The sequence below is a fragment of the Dichomitus squalens genome (genome assembly GCF_000275845.1).
Source record: "Dichomitus squalens LYAD-421 SS1 unplaced genomic scaffold DICSQscaffold_6, whole genome shotgun sequence".
NCBI lineage: Eukaryota > Fungi > Basidiomycota > Agaricomycetes > Polyporales > Polyporaceae > Dichomitus > Dichomitus squalens.
Window position 1 is genome coordinate 1,261,133 of NW_006766888.1, and position 16,636 is coordinate 1,277,768.

The 16,636-nt window shown below is 55.1% G+C and overlaps 7 protein-coding genes across 7 annotated transcripts; 3 read left to right on the forward strand and 4 right to left on the reverse strand.

Moving 5' to 3' along the window:
* The first annotated feature begins 789 nt into the window (after positions 1-789).
* Positions 790-3,005, forward strand: DICSQDRAFT_134523 (uncharacterized protein). The gene is made up of 16 exons (XM_007363587.1): positions 790-961; positions 1,024-1,034; positions 1,101-1,141; positions 1,205-1,216; positions 1,269-1,322; positions 1,372-1,385; positions 1,442-1,470; positions 1,521-1,552; positions 1,605-1,668; positions 1,761-1,892; positions 1,973-2,010; positions 2,074-2,108; positions 2,167-2,270; positions 2,332-2,358; positions 2,409-2,475; positions 2,529-3,005. The coding sequence occupies exons 1-16, from the start codon at positions 885-887 to the stop codon at positions 2,794-2,796; spliced, it is 1,005 nt and encodes a 334-aa protein (XP_007363649.1). The 5' UTR covers positions 790-884; the 3' UTR covers positions 2,797-3,005.
* A 1,408-nt stretch (positions 3,006-4,413) lies between these two features.
* On the forward strand, positions 4,414-5,397 carry DICSQDRAFT_153733 (uncharacterized protein). The gene is made up of 3 exons (XM_007363588.1): positions 4,414-4,798; positions 4,878-5,050; positions 5,109-5,397. Exons 1-3 carry the CDS (start codon positions 4,445-4,447, stop codon positions 5,221-5,223), a joined length of 642 nt encoding a protein of 213 aa, XP_007363650.1. The 5' UTR covers positions 4,414-4,444; the 3' UTR covers positions 5,224-5,397.
* A 235-nt stretch (positions 5,398-5,632) lies between these two features.
* DICSQDRAFT_18956 (uncharacterized protein) lies at positions 5,633-6,087 on the reverse strand (the record flags this gene model as incomplete). Its single annotated transcript, XM_007363589.1, has 2 exons — positions 5,633-5,767; positions 5,848-6,087. Coding segments are annotated over 2 exons (375 nt in total), but the record flags the coding sequence as incomplete, so codon positions are not given.
* Positions 6,088-7,645: 1,558 nt separating this feature from the next.
* On the reverse strand, positions 7,646-7,886 carry DICSQDRAFT_167982 (uncharacterized protein; the record flags this gene model as incomplete). Its single annotated transcript, XM_007363590.1, has 2 exons — positions 7,646-7,726; positions 7,785-7,886. The coding sequence occupies 2 exons, from the start codon at positions 7,884-7,886 to the stop codon at positions 7,646-7,648; spliced, it is 183 nt and encodes a 60-aa protein (XP_007363652.1).
* Positions 7,887-8,520: 634 nt separating this feature from the next.
* Positions 8,521-9,100, reverse strand: DICSQDRAFT_55149 (uncharacterized protein; the record flags this gene model as incomplete). The annotated part of the gene is made up of 2 exons (XM_007363591.1): positions 8,521-8,829; positions 8,891-9,100. The coding sequence occupies 2 exons, from the start codon at positions 9,098-9,100 to the stop codon at positions 8,521-8,523; spliced, it is 519 nt and encodes a 172-aa protein (XP_007363653.1).
* A 3,461-nt stretch (positions 9,101-12,561) lies between these two features.
* DICSQDRAFT_55305 (uncharacterized protein) lies at positions 12,562-13,525 on the forward strand (the record flags this gene model as incomplete). The annotated part of the gene is made up of 6 exons (XM_007363592.1): positions 12,562-12,596; positions 12,675-12,728; positions 12,802-12,874; positions 12,930-12,981; positions 13,044-13,260; positions 13,414-13,525. The coding sequence occupies 6 exons, from the start codon at positions 12,562-12,564 to the stop codon at positions 13,523-13,525; spliced, it is 543 nt and encodes a 180-aa protein (XP_007363654.1).
* Positions 13,526-14,118: 593 nt separating this feature from the next.
* On the reverse strand, positions 14,119-15,790 carry DICSQDRAFT_153735 (uncharacterized protein; the record flags this gene model as incomplete). Its single annotated transcript, XM_007363593.1, has 2 exons — positions 14,119-14,705; positions 14,880-15,790. A coding segment is annotated over one exon (470 nt), but the record flags the coding sequence as incomplete, so codon positions are not given.
* Positions 15,791-16,636: the final 846 nt, after the last annotated feature.

Consider the following 16,636-nt stretch of genomic DNA (forward strand, 5'->3'; position numbering starts at 1 on the left):
GCCTGCAGTCCGCCCTCATAACGCTTAATGGTGCAGATCGACTTTCGAAGTCCGATTTGGCTCGGCTTCGGGCTTGGTTCGATCCGCGAGCAGCGCCCCAGCACAGCGCTCCTGCCAATAGTAACGACGACTTCTCACTTCGATGTTCCTGTTGCTGGGTGGTTTGATACAGCACTCTCCGATTACTACCTACACTGATGTTACCTCATGACTAGACAGACCAGAATAGTTCTTCGCATGTGCTTTATTTCAGTGCCACGAGGGCTTCGTGTTAGGCACAGCCGGATCTCTGCATCCTCCTCGTCCCGGAGCAGTGCACCGATGATTCAGCGATAAGTGGTGTGGCCTTTGTCCTCGAGGCCGACGACAAACGCCTCAGCGGAATAGCCTAGGCTAGTGCCATCCTTCGCTCGGGGCGCGCCACGGTATATGAAGCCTCGCGGACTCAAATGGGGGAGCCTAAGACTAGTATGGCACGCGTGCTTCCCGCCCGTTCTACAGGTCCGTAATTTTGCTTCCGCATCTGGACTGCGAACCTGTTCACGTTCCCTGATTGAAGCTAGTGCGTAAGGGCGGTGGAGTCCGACTGGGGACCGTCCAACGCCGAAGATTTAAACGTGCGATCTTTAGTAGCAGGACAGGATCAAGATAGATCACGGTCTCGTCTCGAAGCGACGACTTCCGGCACCGCATCCGCTCATCTCACCACTCAGCACTCATGGAGGGGGCAGGTGCTCTTCCGTGATAAGGCACATAAGCGAGTCCCCCCTACAACACAATAAAAACAAAGGGGCGTGCAGATTCGTCAGTCTGTCCTACCCTCTCCCGCCAGTCCTTGTATCTACTAGCTGGCCCTGTTCGATGACTGAGTGCTGACCTTGGCGATGTCCGCCGCCGCCGCTCTCGCATTGCCCTACGATGAGTCGCCAGTCACACTCGTCTCCCATGCAGCTGCAGTAAAGTACGTGCTGAACGCGTGTTCTCTCTAGTGCGAGTCGTGCCTAACACGTTTTGTTCCAATAGAATCCTGACTCGTGAGTAATCTTGCCAACAGCTTGATCACCGAGGAAGGCCCTGATATGCTCATGACGCGTGTCCAGTCGTCGGATTGACCTCCCTTCTTTACGACCATTTCGTTACGGTATACCCCCTCTGCAGTCTAACTTCTCACTCCCGTGCTGAACCTGCACGGCCTTCTTCGCAGCTTCCCAATGAGGTACGCATACATTGTCCGAACGGCAGATGCAATGTCCTCATTGCGCTGACAGGTTACTTTGATATGGCGTGCTCGGAAGGGCGTCGTCTCTACCATCTTTCTGTTGGTACGTCAGGATGCTTCGTTGGGCCGCTGATAATTGACCGTTATCTCAGAACCGCTACATCGTGTAAGTTGCCGCAAGGATCACTTTGGTTGATTAGGTTACCGATGGTCTGTTCACAGCCCCGCTATACTTGCTTTGGATATCTATGGTGAGTGACATGCCATATCAACATCTAAACATACACTCACATCCCGACAGAGACGTTTGGAAATGCCGCTGCTTCCATCCCGGTACTTGTTCTCTGTCAGTCCGAGTTCTTGACATGCTCATACCATGGCACAGTTCTGCAAGGTGTGGACGATAGTGCAAAGTTTCCTGACGATTTCGTCATATATCTCCATCCACGGTATGTTCTTCGCCCTATCGATAGCACGCCCGCAGTTCCTCCACATTGTCTTCTTGCGAGGTCTCACTGATATCACCACCATTCCATACCAGCCATCGTTGCGTGGCGAGTGTATGCCATTTACAACGGTCAACGCTGGGTGTCAAGGCTCCTGTGGATCGGAGGCTCCCTCAACTTTGCCGTCTCGGCAGGTATCACCACGGCATCGCTGATACCCATCATTTGTGAGTGTTATCGTCCGCGCGTCGTATGTCGTGACCTAGCGTATCCTCATGGTGCACATCCATGATCCATTACACTCTAGCCGATCTTCACCCGTTCTACCACTCTTGCGTTGGAAACGTGCGTAATGATGACTGTACGCGTTTGCATTGATGGGCGCTTGGCTGACGATCGGCAACGCAGGTTCCGAATTATATCTGGTCGATTTGGCTTCCTAGGTATCAGATGATATCTCCAATACGTTCTGAGAGAGTGAAGCTGACCGGTCTTCCGAAGCATCATTTTCGAGACACTCCTTTTCGGGCTTACCATCAAGGCCATGTTCCACGAAGGGCAGCGTCGCTCGTTGACCTCCCTCTCTCTCCTTCTCTACCGTGATGGTCGGTCCATTGTAGTCCCCTTCTGAGTCGCGTGCTGATTATAGGGGTACCTTGTCAATAGGGATGTTGTACTTCGTTGCTGTTACATGTGCGTATGTCGAAATTTTCACCCTTGGGCCCGCTGACGTCGCGGAGTAGTCTGCTCTCTCTTCTCCCTTATGGTCTGGGCTCTAGCGGGCCCCGATCTTCTCGGTCTCGCACGATAGTACGTATACTCTCCGCTGTGTCTGTCCACGACTGACCCAGGGTATTGTGCAGCTTCGCGCTCGCCATGGTGAACATCGCCGGTTCGCGGCTCGTCCTCAACCTCAAGGAGTATGCCGCCACCCGCGTCGGCGATACCGACTTGGATTGGGACGAGCCGAGTCGGACTCCCTCACGGGAGGCGGTGCTCCCCATGCCATACTTCACGACAAGCCACGTGCGCTCGGCGGACGGGGAGTCGAGCGAGCTGAACTGCTCGCTCGACCTTGAGTTGTATTCCATCGAGCGGGAGTGCCAGCAACTGGGAACGCGATTACACTAGGTGCGTTGTACGGGAACTGGGGTTCTGAGTGGGCAGTGTACGATGACGAGATTGGGAGCGTGTGGGAATGTAGAAGGAAGAGGCATAGACAATGTTATTTGCGCGTCACGCGCCCCTCGACATCACTTACCTGTACAACTGTATCGTTAGCTTATCCGGTTCGAGCCCTTCGCCACCGTGCTTGGTGAAATCTTTGATGCACCTGTCAGCGGATGACCTAACGTGGAAGGACTGTCATGAGGCAAGCGTAGGTCTGGTCAATAGTGAGCTCCTTATCACTCTGCTTCTTACCTCACTGAGCCTCTAGGTTCCCTGGTCCAATATCTGAACTCACTAGTATGACCTGTCGCCATGGACCGCAACCTCGTCAGTCCGACCCGAGTCGCCATATGTTTGACATGGTGGTGTTGAATCCGCACCACACTTCAGTTGTAAAACGGTGCTCTACGTCCGGCTTCATCAGAATTTCTTTGCCTGGGCCCCCCGTGCCGGAATCGCTAAGTACACGGTCTCGATATCACATATGCAATCGCCAGCTAACACGAAGAACTGGACGAGAATCTCCATTGCGCACCTGGACCGACGGCATCGGACGACGCGACTTAAGTGAACAGGTGAAGGCTGCAGTCATCGGCTTAGCAGACCCGACTGGCAAGTCTCAGAGTAGATGTTCCTCCCCCGGCGTGAATTCACCGACAGACTTGAAGGTAATATACTCCTTTCTTTTTCAGCGTTCACGCTGTCGTGCAACTGTCCAACGCCTACTTGGGCGTTCTTTACCATAACGCCTTTCGGTGCTCGTTGCAAAATAACACACTGGAAAAAGAAATATCTGGATTGAGCGTACTGGACGACATATAAAGCCCTGCGTAGGGACCTCAGCCCTCGCTTTAGTCGGACTCTCCGTTCCCAACCTCTCTCGCCCAGTATCTTGCTATGAAGTTCATTGCTTCTGCAATCATCGCTTTTGCTGCGATCGCACATGCGAACGCTCTCCCCACTGCAGGAGCCGAGACTATGTGAGGTTGTCGCTTTCAACCCGCTCGACTATTGCTTACATTCATCCTATCATGTGTTTCCTATCTCCGGGACGAGGAGATCACTGGTTACGTGCTTCCTATCCAGTAGCTTGCGAACATCACAGGTGAAGAATTTAGTAAATTGCGGAGTAGCTCGAGAGCTGACGGTAAGCGGCGAAGTATTGGCAGGAGATCCCTCCGGGCACTCGTCATTGGCTAGTACGGATTGACTTGTCATTCGAATGTATTGCAAGGTCTTCATCCGATCTGGGGAATGCTCGACGGTGTTCTGCTGCGAGTGGCTCCTCACGACGTTTGATGCCGCGTATTCTGCCTCAGATTGGTACCTCGTACAGCATCTCTTGCTAAAATTGAGATACGGCAGAGGCTGGCGTTTCGAGTGCTTTCCGTCTGATGTGTCGTATTTAGACTCGTGGATTGAAAGATGTGAGAAGCTGAGCCAACTGCGCTGGTGCACTCCCTCAACATGAACTCCGGACTTGGAGATCCAAAGTGACGCGCATGTGATCATACGCGATCGCGACCCGACGCAGGTCTCGCGGCAGTCGCGGTGGCCAGCGACCTCCCTCCTTTGTCCGTTCCGCTCACTCCCGCCGCCGTCCGATACCATGAAACGCCAGAACGACGACAGCGCCGCCCCCGTCCCCGCAAAGAAACCGCGCGCGAACACTGCGCACGCAGCGGCCGTCGCGCTCGTCAACTCCATCCTTGCCAATCCCAAGTCATACCCCATTTCCGGCAACGAGGATGTCGTGCGCAAGTCCCTCGTCGATCTGGCGTCCTACGCGCGCTCCCTGGAGGCGCAGCTCGGTGTCAGCAGCGCCCCAGTCGCTGGAAGCAGCAAGGCGAAGGCGGCGGCCACCGCGGTCGCCGCGAAGCCCGCCAGGTCGCAGGCAGACCTCGAGGTGGCGGCGGAGAAACTGAGAAAGGCAGCTGTCAGCGGCATCAAGAAGCAGATGTCGGTGAGTGACGCGCGCATATACCCGCTCTGTATGCACCCCTCATCCTGTGCCCTATACCGTCGAACGTCACTATGCATAGTGGAAGCCGTCGTGTAAGACCGGGTCTGCGAAGTGGTCCTACGACGGCATCTGCAACGACCCGGAGGTCTTCGGCTGTCTGATGGGTCTCGGCGGCCCTCCGACGTTCAAGATGAAGAAGTTCACCGTAGACGAGTTTGAACGGTGTCTGGGATCTATTCGGGGGTCCGTTCGGTACGCGTTCGCGGTGTACTCGGCTCGTTGCCACATGCTGAGCATCAGGTTGCCGCAGGTATGATACACTCTACATCACCAGCAAGGAAGTGACCGTACGCTGGTCCGATACCGGCGAGTTCAAGTTCAGCGGGTCCTATGGCAAGTGGCAGCCTTCAACTGCCGACTACTAGACATCGGGATGATTGTGCCACATTCTAGTTCACAGGTTATATAGTGCTCATTTAGTTGATGTACATCATTTACTATCCACTTCGATGCCACTGACTATCTCGCGACTGACACTGGTGATCATGCCCAACAAACAAGAGAATGGTCGACGTTCGCTGGGCTGCACCTCACCGACGACATTGTAGTCCAAGCTAGGTCAAAAAAGCTTCATCGGTACATCCATATCCCGCACGTGTAAACATAGACAGTAGGTCGTCCTTCATCTCAGCTCTCTTCGTTCTCGAAGTAGGACGCTGACTCCGACTCGTACTCATCGTCTTCGCGCCCACCCTCCTCCGTGATCCTGCGTCGTTTCACCCGGTCGTGCAACGCAAAGCCCTCCTTCTCAAAGAACGAATCGTTCGCGCGACAAAGCTCTCCATAGAACGCCGGATCGAACTCGATACACTGCAGCTGAACATACGGGACAAGCAGGTCGCCCTTGCCCAGCTTGCTGGCGAGCTGCTCGAAGCTCGAAGCACCGCGCTGCTTCAGTTCGATGTAGGGCTGACGGCAGATGCTCTTCATGTACGCCGCTTTGTTCTGTTCAAGATCGGCAGGTTAGGGTTCGCTGACGACAGCAGCACACGGGAAGACAGTGAGGTGCGTACTGGATGAGATAGCGACTTCCATTCCTCCGGTGTGAGCCATCCGACACCAGCCACGCGATAATACCCGCAGTAGTGGTATCCACCCGATTGAGAGGTGCCCATGAAGACGTGCCGCTCTTCGTCCCGATGAAACATATGCTTCTTGTCGCTGACCGGACGACAGAACCAATACCCGTGCTTTCCAGGCCCGCTCGGTGCCCATGGGTTTTGCTCCATGGTCGGCTTCGAGTAGTTTGTGATTCCGTAGTTCACTGCGAACTCCTTCGCAGAAGCACTTAGCCTAAGCCGTGTTTCGTCAGTGGCATCGCCATGTGCATTCAACCGCTACTCACAACACATGGTGCTTGGAATTTCCGCCCAGGATGGATCTTATTGACATTCCAGTGAAAACCGCAGGCAGACGATGCTTCGGAGGCAGCTCCACGGCAACATCGAGGTACTTTGCTATGGCTGCGGCCCTGTTGTTAGGGAGACGCGAGCCGTAAGCTACGAGTGTCAAATCCATGATCCAAGGCTTCTCGCTCGTGGCAGGTTCTACTGCAGCAGGGCGCTTTCTGGAGGATGCGAGATTGACATGCCTGGTGAAGCTCAGACAAATGAAGGACAAATGCAGAACCGGCTGCTTCACAGATGCGCACATACCTCGGTGATGTGGACGACGAAGCGACTGGTGATAAGTTAGTGAGGACCCTTGCAGACGCAGGCACGTTGGAAGGCTAGACAACAATCTCAGTCATGTAGGTAAGACGTATTGAGCGGACTGACCTGCGTCGAAGCTCCGTAGATAGACTTCTTGACATCGGCGGCATCTGTCTGGACCTGTTTGAGCTTCGCATTGACAATAGTTGAGCATTATGAATATTCAGAAGAGTGCGATCCTGCGTACCTTGAGTTTCAATGACTCTAGTTCCTTCACCATATCAGCTATTTTGTCATCACGTTCCCGTATCTACCCCATCCCCATTTTGTCATTGGCACTGATCATGACGATGAGAAGAGGCGTCACCTTCGCGTCGGCAGACTTTGCTTGCTCGTCCACGATGGACAACAAGCCACGGATAGATTCCTTAAGATCAGCTGCAACAAACACGACGCCCTTTGCCTTCCCCCAAGAATTGACGGCGGCTTGACAATCCTCTCTTAGAATTGACAGCTGCTCGCCCTTCATTGAAGCTGTCCCCATAGCGCGCTGGATGAGTTCGCGATCAGCTATCATGAGCGTGATATTTGTGATCACAAGGGCCAAAAATCCTCGATAGCTTACCGCTTCTGTGGAAGATTGAAGCTGTTGAGTGCGCTTCAGGTGCGATGCAGCAAAACTTCGGAAACATTTCATCAACTGTCTGACGAACTGAGGTCCCGACGATCCTAGCTATACGAGACGGTGTCAGCAGCCATTCTATGAGAAACTATCAGGGCACCTACAACGTTGAGGTCTAGCTTGCCTATCGAGACAGCGTCGCCATTCTTTTCTAGGAGAGTCTCGAGTGTTTGATGAAGTTCCAAACTGTACAAGGTGCTTAGGGTGACAAGCTGGTGGATCGGCGCCATCAGTGATCACACTATTGGGAGAGTCACGGAAAGAAACATTCTCAGGCGCGACATCACCCGCCGTTATAAGCACAGCGTCCTTTAGAGTGTCGGCTTGCTTCTCCGCGAGACTTTGCAGATCTGTGTGAAGGCATCATCCGTCTGATCCTGCCTTGGGTTCAGTAATCACGGAATGAGGGACAATGTGCGACAAACCCACTCGGGCGGGGTGTGTCAGCAGCCGTTACAGGTTGATGCTATCGCCTATGACTGTGGCCAACATTGAGAGCAACTCCACAGGGGTGGCAGGATCCATAAGACCTCCCTATACAGTATTGTGAGGGGCAAAAGTACGACATCGCACCGTTGTACCCACCGCATACCTTTGGACCGATGTTATGCGTCTTCAAGTACTCGGCGTTCAGGGCGAGCAACCGGCGAATATATTTGACGTGGTCTTCGACCCCAGAGGCACCAGAACGCATGTCGAAGTCAGGATCTGATACCGTATCGTATGTAGGATTGGGGAGGGACAAGGGCTTATGGGGCTCATTGATCGCTCAGACATATGGCTTTTATGCGTCCCAGTCCCAGCCCACCTGATCATTCAACCCTTTAGCAGCGTATGACCGTTACGTTAGATGCGGCCCAGAAGTCGAGCGTCGAAAGTCCGAAACGTTATACACGTCAGCGGTGAAGCAGATTATAAGTACTTTTGTGTAACGCAGAAGCCAAGAGCGGGACATACGTTTCCCACTAGAGAATATTATTTCCGACGACGGGGCGGCATGCCGTATAGCAATTCCGCAGAACCTTTATCTTTCCTCTATCTCTTCTAGCGTCATTCAGGCATCTCTCCGCGAATGCTCAGGTTATACGGCCTTGCCACCATTCTCAATGAGTGCCTTGTTGCTCCACGAGCGGCTCATCTTCGATTCCAGTGGGAAGACGCGGTAGGCTGCAAAAATGGAGCGAGAGCACCTACTTGCGGTGATCATCGAGCAATATACTTCCAGTGGATTGGGCTGTCGCTAGACCAAGGTATGCTGCCTATGCCAACAACTATTCATATATGAACACCACAAATTCTCGAGCACCGACCACGCACCCCGGTAATCATCACAGTTCTTTTTCGTCAATCTCCGAGTCAGACTCGGAATTGTCCTCTCCCTGCCACTCGCCCGTAGTCCTACGTCGCTTTCTCGGCCGGGACACAAGCTCAAATCCTACTTCTGCAAAGTATGCATCGTTCGCGCGACAAAGGTCGGCGTAGAACTCAACGTCGAACCGTATACACTGCAGCCGCATGAGAGGCGCGCGGAGAAGTCCTTGATCGAACTTATCGATGACATCATGGGTGCTTTCAGCGTCGTGCTCCTTCAAATAGTCGGGAAGCGGGCAGATGAGCTGTGCGTATCTGACCTTGTGCTGACAAGAAGTGTGCGATGAGGGATGTGATATTCGATCAAAGACTCGTCTGGATACTCACATGGTGGGGCAATGACGACCATTCATCCTTCGTAAGTTTGCCGGAAGGGACGATGCGATAGTACCCGCAGTAATGGTATAAACCCGCGTCAGTGCCCACAAAGACGTGCCGCTTTTCGTTCTCTCTGAACTGGACCCTCCTAGCCTTTGCCGGGCGAAACCAATAGCCATGTTTGCCGGGGCCGGTCGGTGACCACGGATCGCGTTCCATGGTGGTCATAGAGAACTTGGTGATTGAATGCTCTTTCGCAAACTCCGTTGTGGTTGCACCCAGTCTATGGTCAAGGAAAGATAGTATGTCAATCCTTCGGAAGATACGATTTGTGCCGAGTCCGTACTCACGACACATGGTGCTTCTTCTGGTTCCCTCCCAAGATCGCGGCAATGGAACTTCGTGTAAAGACAGAAGGAGACTTATAATCGAGAGGTAATTCGACCATGACATCCGCATACTGAGCGAGCACCGTGGCTCGCTCTTCCGGCATATGAGAACCGTGCGCTGCGAGGTCGACAGTCATGTTCCAAGGCTTCGAGGAATCGACCTGCGCATTCGATGTGCTTCCTGCACCAGCCCAGAGAGGTTTGCGGGGGGAGGCCGAGGCCATTTGCCTGTAGTTATGAGGTTAAAGATGGACATCTAGACTCGCATATGCAACGCACCATGTCGACGTTGATGGGGGACCGAGGGACAAGAGTTCGCCTCCCGGAATGACTTGAAATACCGTAGTAGTCCTTTGGCCATGCGATGGCTAGTAGTAAGTAATGTCAGTCACGATTTCCTTGTATACGACTGATCACCAACATCGAGCTCCAGAACAATCATCAACGTCTTCGCATTGGCGACTTCATGCAGGGCTTGCTGAGCCTGAACAGAGGAGGTGTCTGACCCACCCGGACATCGGAACAATACGTGCTGCGCACCTTCGCTTTTAACGTCTCCACCGTCTGACGTTCCGCAGCGTAGTCTGCCTCCAAAGCTGCAATTCTCTTGTCCCGCTCCTGGACCTGCACACCCGTCAGCACAACGGTCTCCGTCATAATGGGATCGTTCACCTTAGTGTCGATGGACTGCAATCGGCTATCCATCGCAGACAGCAGAACCCAAAGTGAATCGTTTAGATCGCTTGTATGAAGTGCGACCCCGAGTTTCTCCTCCCATAGCTTGATGACCGCTTCGCAGCCCGCGACAATTTTCGACAGCTCCTTGTTCTTCTTAGCAAGAGTATCTGAGATAGCGTCAGTACTGCGGCGCTGTTCAACACGAGACGGTCAGCGTCCAGTAGATCGTGGCCAGCAGACGGGGACATACCGCGTTCGTGCGCGACCTAAGCTCCTCATCGCGCGAGATACGTCTTTCCGCCATGTAGCGGTACAATTGCGCCAGTTGTTTCACGAAGTCGGGTTTCGACATATTCAACTATACGTGTGAGCTGCAGCCTGCCAAAAAAACAGAAGGACGAATTACCACATTGAGGTCGATCTCGTTCTTCAGTGCCAGCTCGGCATTCTTGCGGATGAGTTCTTCGAGCTGAGTAAGCTCCAAGTCAACAGCCCTAAGCGCCGTGGGCTAGCAAACGAATGCTCAGCAGTGCGGCGGCGTGAGCTGGCAGAGGGTGCGGACGAACAGGTTCGTGTGCTGCATCGTCCGCGATGACGACGTCAGTTTCATGAGCAGCGGGGACCTGTTTGCCAGTGCAATTCTCCAAGAAAATGGTCAAGGAATCGTCTACCTGTTCGTCCTCTGGCCTCAGTGTGAGTGTAGAAAGAATCCAGTGGAAGTCACTGACTTGCGGGGAATCTACTTGACGCCCTTGCAGCCTGAGTGTCCCACTGTCACCGCTTACGGCGATCAACATGGAGAGCAGATCATCACGCAACGCAGAATTCGAATCCGTTCCCTGGATAAGGTTCGTCATCAGAGCTGCACCGATGAATGTTAACACATTATGACCAACGCACCTGCGGCCCCATGCCACATTCTTCCACACCTCGTCCGCTCGGTGTAGGAATGGTATCAGAATGCTTGACTCTAGAGGTCTGCACCCGACTGATTGAAGATCCCATGGTAGAACCGTCTCGTGATTGCTATGACGAATCAAGAGAAGGGGAAGGCGTCGGAATGAAGCGACTCACCGGGCAATTATATAGGCCATGAACAAGTCAACCGCAGCACATTAGCACAAAACATCTTCACAAAATGAACGACACGAGTGAGGAAACACGAAGTGGTAATGTCAGCGCAAGCATAGCTCACCGCATTTGGAGGCCGATGGACAAGACAAGTCGTCTGCTGCAGCGGGCGAAGCAGGTGGCACATTCTTTCTAACCTCGACACCTGTCACCAGCGGCATCATCCGAGACTCTAGAACGAACTGAGTACGGTTTTCAACTTTGGGGTTGGTATGGGGAAGCCTCCTGCCTCCTGCGGTCCTCTACAGGCTCGGTGTCGACGTCACAGCAAGAAATACCAGTACTCTCAATGCTCATGGTCTGAGCAGCTCCTGCGGAGGCGTTCGAATTGCGTGGTGATTTCAACACCACACTGCGACAGGTCATCGACATCGACGATTTCGCCCTCGTATGCATTCCGCACACATCTGTCGTCTCGAGCACATCTGCGGCCTTGCCCCTGTGCTACCTTCAAGACGTTCCCCACGAGTCGTCGGGAGCCACCGTCCTGCCCGATGAGTTCTCATCGGTCCACAACGCTACATTCACTCAACGCCAGATGCTTGTTAGCGAGGTTTGGTCCAAATGCACGGCGTAGAATCGGAAGCGCCGAAGACATAGACGTTAGCGCCTGCGGAGGTGCATCCAGGACCCACGTCTGCGAGCATAGGAATACAGAGCCTAACGACTGACCGCACTACGCACATACCATCCCTCCGCCAATAGATCTCAGAGGCCACACCAGACAGAGTCGGGTGATGTCGCAAAAGGATAGGCACTGTCCTCGGCGAACCAGGTACTTTCGAACCGTGAGAGGATTGGAAGAAAGCGTTGCCAGGCCAGACGCGAGCGGACACGACGCAGCGCGCCGAAACACGCCGCTTGCTCCAGTTCTCGCCTCGTGTTCCGAACCATCTTTGTTTGACCCGTTGTACAATGAACCACATTCACTCACCACCGCGCCTGCTCCCTGTTACGCCTCCGGCTCTACACGCGCACACGACCGCAATTGACCAATCATGACACGGCACCGACCCATGCTCTTCTCCGCCGCGTACAGCGAACAGCTCGAACTCGAACACACGCGGCAGCAAACGCAGCGGCACGCGCGACCACAGGTCATCTGGCGAAGGGGATTTCACAGTGAGGGCGGCCAGGCGGGATGGGGCTACTATCTCGAACCAGCCCCCTCAGTTTCGACAACAACGTACAGCACAGCGAGTGAAGATAGCGAAGCCACAGAGAGCACTGCGGCTGAGGACGTCGACCGCGCGCACGAGCAGGCGGGCAGGCGACGGCGAAGGCACGACCGTGGTCAGAAGGACAGACGGTGGGAGTCCAGAACGGCAGACGCGCGAGGCCGGGACGCGGGTCACCATGCACCGACGGAGGGTTTGATCGTGTCGCACGGTTCGTCCTTGTCGTTCCACCCCCACACTCGTCCACCTATCCTTGAACCCTCTAGGACGACGAATAGCAAGGTCAATTGCAGAACGAGCAAGGATGGCAGTCAAGACACACACGCTGATTTCGTTGTGGTACGGCATGAGCCCCTGATCGTCTCCGATGCTATGGGGTGGTTCCAGATTCAGTCGTTCGCTTACACGGCATCCCAGGTTCGCCTTGACGGTACCAGTGATTTTCTGGGATGCGACCTATTGCTTCTTCAGGTGAGTAGGTCCATGTTCAGCTTGCGAGTTTCTCGTTCTGAGAATGGCCGAATATGCCGAATACGTCATGAAGGCCGCGCTCGATGGTGGGCGGCGATCTACACTGGATATGGACACCCTATGCTCTCTATCAAGAGATTGACTATGTTAGTGCGACACATTCCTCGGCACGGCGACTCGCGATAACATGTTCCGTTTCAGGTATATGGATTGAAGGCACTCCAAGAAGGCAGCGGCTTCACCAACGCCCAATGTACGTACTGTCGCATCTCACTTCGCCAATTGTATACGAAACCAATTGCATCCGACCGTCAGCTGCCCTGAACGTTGTCGAGAACTTTATGAACATTGGCTACCTCTATCTCGCGCACGTGACTAAATCCCCCGTCGCTCCCCTCCTCGGGTTCGCGAGCGCTACCATGACCCTCTCGAAGACGGTCCTTTACTGGCTCCAAGAGTATTACTGCGGGGGTTGTGCGGTTGGCCACAACGACTTCAAGACGCTCTTCATCTACTGGATCATCCCCAATGGGTGAGTCGGCCATCTCGTCCGGTCATGCCGTGATTAAGCTACGAGAACGCTTCGCTGACCGGAAACTATGCATGCCCTGTTGCTCGTCCTACCTGATGGCGACTGGACCGGTTTCTGTTGAATCTCCTGCGATTCCGAATTGGCCTGCTCTAGGCTGTGGCTCGTGTTCCCGAGCTACATTCTTTACGTCTTCTGGAACGACATCAGCTCGGCGCTCCATCTCGCGGACAGGGCGACGGCGAAGACGAAGTCAAAGCAGCAGTAGACCGTCGAGAGTGGCCGTAACGGGCGCACGCTAGTGTCTCGCTTGCGATTCTTCAGGGGCCGAGCTATACTCATACCATTGGTTATGCCGGGATGGCTATCTCACGGATGTACGGACGTATTTATCGCGAATGCATGTCGCCGGGAACGCGTGCTTTCAGCTTGGGAATCATGCATTGTCGCGTGCCCGCGCTGTCATTGGACGGTGTGAGCTTCAGAGCAAACTCCTCGGGGTTTACCCAGGCTGACCGCGACGACTGACTAGACGTGCCAGTCGACACGCAATGTCGCGGCAGTAATCGTGCTCAAGGTTGCTGTTCGGAACAACATCGGTATCCGTACGCTGTTAGTGCACGTCAGGATCGAACCCCATTATAAGCGAGAGCACAGGGCTGTCAGGTCGGGCGTCGGGTGAACGTCCGGTCCTAGACGAACAAGACTCTAAGATTCGAACATATCTAATGTTCGCATCTCACCGTAGCCGGCGGTGAAGCTGACGAACAACAATTACACTTCTCCGGTAAATTCGCATTCCGGCCTCGGACATGAAACGCATGAACATTCGATCGGCACCTGCTGTCTGTCAATTCGGCAGGGAACTTTCAGCTGTGGCGATAGGAAGGCTAATATACGTAGATGTACGTTGACGACGAAAGCAATGTTTTTACGCTGCACGTTCGTACCCGTCATGGACTCTAATGACCGAGGTGATTATGTCATTAGCTTCCGGACAGTTTCCTAAGGTTTACTGTATCTCCCGAGTCCCCCGGGCAAGGCAAACGCGCCGCGGCTCGCGACCGGCCAGTCGGAGTTGGCCCGAGCTCCTCCAATGCGGACCGAGGGCCTTTGAACGGCGCATGTCAACTGCAAACGAAGCTTGGAGCGTGTGCTGAAAACTCTGGAAGTTGTATGTTTTGCGCGACATGACTTGCGGCTCCGAATGAAACATCATGACCAGCGGGAAGTATCATGTGCCAGTCGTGCGAAGCCAAGGCGAGGGCGGATCGCATCGAAAAGGAAAGCCAGCACGGTGCTCGCAGGTCTGCTTCGCGCGGCCCTACCGTCATCATTGGGGGGGGGGGGGCTTCGACCAATGGGATCGACACCCGCGACGGGCTCTTGGGAACCACCTACTTTGAAACACGCCTCCCATCGATGTTGGGTAGCTTCTGTCTCTCGTCCTGTGGCAGACACGCGCAATTCAGTGAAGGTGTAGACACATAGCAGCAGCGTCTGTGCCATTTTCCATGCATAGGGCCTCCCACGGGACTACAGCCTCCGAGGCAGCACGACACACAAGCGCGGCAGCCCAGAGAGTAGCCGTGGCTTCGCGAGATAGAGTTGCGCAAACGTACCAGAGCGTCGAGTCCGTTCCCCACTGCCCTGATGGCTGGCCCTGCTCGCGATAGGCTACGCTCGCTGCCCAAATCTGGCCAAATCCCTACAAGCTCCAGGCGACTCTCTGGGCCCGGTCCTCCGGATCAGCGCGAAGTCCACGGTCCCATTTTGCTTGTGCCATCCACACCCGAGGATGTGGCACTGTAAAAAGTTTCGAGGTCTGGGCGCCCATGGCCAGCGAGTCGTCCACAACTTGCCCGAGGGTAACCTACTTACTGCAGATGCCATACCCGCACAACACCCGGGCGCCAGAAATCGCACAGGACGTCGCAATCTTCATGCCTTCCGTCGTCTTCCCGCACGTTCTGCGTCCACGCTCGCCTCCTGGGAGCTCGGAGGAAGCCAAGGACGGTGATGGACGCAGGGGGCGTAATGCGTCCCGGTACGTCTGATTGTCCTTAATCGGACCGTCCTTTGCACGGCTTATCGCGCGGGCGCAGTGGGGCGTGTCGCGTCCCGGGCTCGCGTACTTGGCTTGCGCATGCTTCGCGCGTTCTCGCCGCGTCCAGCGTCCGGAGGACGGTGCGCGAGCCGTGCTCGTACCTGGGGCATGTTAGCCAACGCAGGGTCGCGCGAACGGTGCGTGTGTGCTGTGGCGGCGCACGGGGCAACCTTGACACTGACTCGCCGAGATTGCGTCGCGAATGCCGTCGAGCTACCGGGCAGGCTGCGACGAGAGCCCGTACAAGCTCGCGCTGCAGCCATGACCCGTGCGCGAGAAGACAGACAATTGAGCAGGACAACCTCAAGCTTGGCTCGCAGCTGCCTCCACGACGCCTCCTCCGTGGCCACGCGTCGCACGTTGGTCGGTCGGGGCATCGTCTCCTAGCTTGCCCGTCCGCGAGTCTCCGGGGAGGTGAGCAGAACGCACAATCACGCGCGCCAGCGAGAATACGACTGTGGCCGCGGAAGCTTCCCCAGTCCCATTCGGTGAGAACCGCGGGCTGAATCAGAGAAGCAGCGCAGACCAGGAGGACCGCTCCGATGTTCCTAACGAACGCGTTAGCTGCTGTCTCCCGACAGGCAAGGCCTGATCATCTCCTGCGCAAATGATGCCTACCGGGGAGATCTTGGAACGTGTCTCACCAGCGAGCAGTCCCAAGCAACGGGAGACTATGACGTCCGCAAGCCCGCAGGAAAACCCGCACCGAACACGAGCGAGCCTATAGCCTAGTCTCTAGCCAACGGGGGCCCGTGAAACCGTCGAGACGTGGGTGGAACGCCGCCAGGTGTGGCCATCGCACGCGTCCGCCATAGGCTCCTTGGGCCGGGGCCAGACAAACCATAAACCGCAAGCTGTAGCAGGAGGAAGCATCGGGACCGGGGAGGACATCCGGACGTTGCCAACGGTGGGCGAGCCATATAAGGGTGATCGTCCTAGCGATCACAGAGCCTCAGGCCACATCGTGTCCGTGCTTGGTATCCGCAGCGTGGCTTGCGCGTGCGCGCGCGCGCGTTACGCGAACGCGTACGGGGGCGAGCGACGACGATCCGTGCAGTAAGTACGGCCCTCGGACTTCGCGTCGTTCGTCCGTATGTACCGCTCCAGACGGCCCTCTCGCGTACCTCTCTCGTTGGATCACAGCCCGGTGCCCTAGTCATGACGATGATCATCTCAGTTCTACGGCCTCTACGCGTTTTCCAGCAGTGCTTCTGCGATCGGAGCCCGTGGACCTGGTAAGTAAGCAGCGCGCATCACAAACCGTGTCACCCA